Below are 3,516 nucleotides of genomic sequence, written 5' to 3' on the forward strand. Positions count from 1 at the left end.
GATGTCATGGCCTGCAAATAGTCCAGATCTCAACCCAATTGAAAACCTGTGGTGGAAACTGAAAAAAAAAACTGGTCCAGAAGAAGCTCCGACCTGCAAAGCTGATCTGGTAACTGCTATCAAAGAGAGTTGACACCAAATTGATGAAGAATACTGTTTGTCACTCATCAAGTCCATGCCTCAGAGACTGCAAGCTGTCATAAAAGCCAAAGGTGGTGCAACTAAATACTAGTGATGTATTTTGAATGGACTTTTGTTTGTTTTCACGATTCCATACTTTTTTCCTCCAATTTGAGTGATTCCATACTTTTTTCCTCAGAATTGAGTGATTCCATACTTTTTTTCCCCTGTGCTTGGTCAATAAAAGTAACATTCACTGACTTTCACAATAACCGTGTTTCCATCAAGGTTTTTTGATGCGCATTTAGAAGTGTCGCATTAAAAATGCGAAAAAAAGTTGGATGGAAACAGCAAAATTCGAAAAAAAATCCTCAATTCGGTAAAAAGTTTTTACGCTCYCTTGAGGTGGTTTTTGGATGATTCGCAAAGTAGTTAATGCGCAAAACGGGAGATGTAAACACGCTTGTCGAATAAATTCTGACGTAGCGCATATTTACCTCACGTGACGTTCAGATGTTTCCGCTTTCCTGCCTGGTCCCGGATGTTAGCCCTGCGTGCCTTTCTGCTGCGTAGTTTAACATTGCGTTTATTTCCCTACGTCTCCTGGCAGNGTTACTTATTTGTCCGAATGTCTGTATTTTAAGACAAATTAAGTGTCTTGTGCGCTCTTTTTTCCAACTGTAGTCAGCTTTCACATATAGCGCATGCGTCTATCACCTCGAGTCTGTTTCTCTCAATGATCTCCGGCTGATCACATCAAAGTCCATATACTTTAAGTTTATCCTGCTGTTTGCTTCAAAAACAGTTTAACTGTGTTGTTGTTGTTTATCTTCTCCATTTATTTACTGTTTATCTTCAGGACCTGCCCTGCTGTTCGACCCACAGTTCTACAAATCAGGTTCTGGATGCAGGTCAGCTGATCCCAGAAACTCTGTGTGCAGCAGCTTCATATCATCTGTTTACTGAACTTTATGACAACATAAAGACTATTGTTAAGTGTTGGGTGAACATATTGTAAATTAATATTAAAAACTAAAAGCTGCAAAAAAATGTATTTTCAAACTATTTATTGGCAAATTTAGTCAAATTGAAAACATGGATGAAATATGAAACAAAATATACAAAGCAGAACACATCTAAATGTATCAAAAGTATGTCTGTAATATTAGAATTTTCTGAGACAATGAATTTTGGTTTTTCATTTTTTTTCCATTAAGAGGTTTTTATTTAATATAATTTTTGGACCAAAAACTTGCAATATATCGCCTTGTTTACAGTATCGCAATATATCGGGATATATCGTATCGTGACCCCTCTGTCATGATATGTATCGTATCGCCAAATTCTTGCCAATACACAGGCCTGAGTGTGAACAAAGCCAGTGTAAGTCTGCTGCTATATTTTACCTGCACAACTCTGTCCTGCAGGCCAGCAGTGATGAACAGCTCATCAGTCTCCACACTGAGGATGAAGTTGGCTCGAACTGGTTTAGGAAGATCCTTTACAGCATAATGGAAACAGTTAGAGTGATAGGGTGACAAAACAAGAACTAGACATGGGTTTTTACGATGTAAAGACAAGTGTGCATTGCCATGTAACATGCCATTTCAGCATGCCTTTGCCTGCAACTTGAACTATGACCAAGTTGAAATGTGTTTGTTAATCAAGTACCAGCTTGTGCCTGCCAAAAATCAGCAGTTGTTTGTAATGAGGGTAATTGTGTGAGAATATGACATGTAGTTTTAATGAAATTTTTGTTTATGGCTGGGATTGAACCCTGATCTCCCACATGAAAGCCCATAGTGTTCACCATGAGACTACAGGAGCTGTTGTAGTCAACTGGTCAGTCCTCCCAGTGTTAGGTTTGTATGTGTGCTGAAAGAGGCCATATTGCCAATGCAATTGTTGACACTAAACTGCAATATATTACAACAATAAAGGAATATGAGGACAATATTACAGTGAAATATCAAAATACAATCATGTTTGTATTGTAAACAATGAACTACTGAGTTTAAATAGTATTAAACTATAGTGCAGTACTAAGTAGATATAGCATGGGGCAGTATTACACCAATACAAGGCTCCATTGACTCCCATTATTTGATTTTAAACATTAATATTTCAAAAACTATAGGTTGTACAGGCACCAAAAGGCACAGCAATCATTTGGCACAGGAGCTTTACAGATTTAAATTACAATGGCAGCTTTAGGACAAAGTATGCTGGAGGAGAAGCATGTCAAAGTGGAGATGACTTGGATGGGAAACGAATCACAATAATGTGCATTGCATTGGCAATGCACACTGATTAGTCTGCTCTGCTGGCTTTAAAAACACAACGAGTCACAGATCTAACAGTCTTACATTGTCTGTGATCTTGTAGAATTTCATAAGACACTTCAGAGTAGCTGAAATAATGGCACTGTGGAGAGAAGATCATCAAGTCAATCAAAATGTTCAAATTCTATATTTAGGTGCTACAGTACAGAAACACAAATAAAATAACATTTTACCTGCTTCCAGCAAGGCCCTAAAAAAAACACAGAAAAACATGTTTAAACTCATACCGTTTTGATTTGTTTTTATTTTACATCGTAATGAATTCTCACCACTTGCCGAGGAATGTTGGTGTCGTACTTCAGAGTGAAGTTCTGCTTCGTCAAAGCAATTCTGCAAAAACACATTTCCAGCAGATACAGAGCGGTCAGAGAGGTGAAAACCAAAGGATGAACAGGTGCAGCCGGTCTGTAAAACACCCAGTATGTTCCATCCACACTGCTGTATCAGGTCAGATTGCTGCATCTGAGTGATGATAATTATTTTGTTCTCAGCTTCGAGTCTTCCTCTCACCGGTCCCAACTTCTCAGCCCTCCACATGAGAATACACTGTGATTGGTCAGAAGTCTGTGGTTGTGTTTATATACACTTGTATCTCTCACAGGTGGATCTTATTTAACGAATTATGTGGCTGCTGAACAAAACGGTTCAATTAGGTGTTTCTAAGTACAGTATAAACACTGAGTGGTTGTCCTCTTTTGTTTTTCTTTCACTTCTGACTTTAACTACTTTCACATTAATTTTAGCAGCCGAAACTGAGGCATAGGGGTTAATATTAAGGTGGGAAGGGCCAAATCATAGAATCAAGGGGTTAATTTTAGGGTCAAATAACTGGTGAGGGATAAATATTTCCAATAGGAACTTCTAAAGGGTCTGTTTCCAAAGTAAGCTATTAGCCCTTTGTGTAAAGAAACGCTGAAGCAATGATCATCCAGTCAGGTGTGTTTGTTAAGTAACGCCCCCTTTGTGCTCGTCCAATCAGGTGTGTTTGTTAAGTAACGCCCCTCTTTGTGCTCGTCCAATCAGGTGTGTTTGTTAAGTAACGCCCCTCTTTGTG

General features: G+C 38.5%; 1 protein-coding gene across 1 annotated transcript in view; it reads right to left on the reverse strand.

The window, feature by feature from the left end:
• gkup (glucuronokinase with putative uridyl pyrophosphorylase) overlaps positions 1 to 3,516 on the reverse strand; it is a gene marked incomplete in the record, with an annotated part of 52,996 nt that overhangs the window by 27,453 nt on the left and 22,027 nt on the right. Inside the window, 4 exon segments of the mRNA XM_014022881.1 lie at positions 1,527 to 1,619; positions 2,487 to 2,544; positions 2,636 to 2,652; positions 2,732 to 2,792. Coding sequence (XP_013878335.1) covers positions 1,527 to 1,619; positions 2,487 to 2,544; positions 2,636 to 2,652; positions 2,732 to 2,792 — 229 coding nt within the window.

Source organism: Austrofundulus limnaeus, unplaced genomic scaffold (genome assembly GCF_001266775.1).
Source record: "Austrofundulus limnaeus strain Quisiro unplaced genomic scaffold, Austrofundulus_limnaeus-1.0 Scaffold345, whole genome shotgun sequence".
In the NCBI taxonomy this organism is placed as follows: Eukaryota; Metazoa; Chordata; class Actinopteri; order Cyprinodontiformes; family Rivulidae; genus Austrofundulus; species Austrofundulus limnaeus.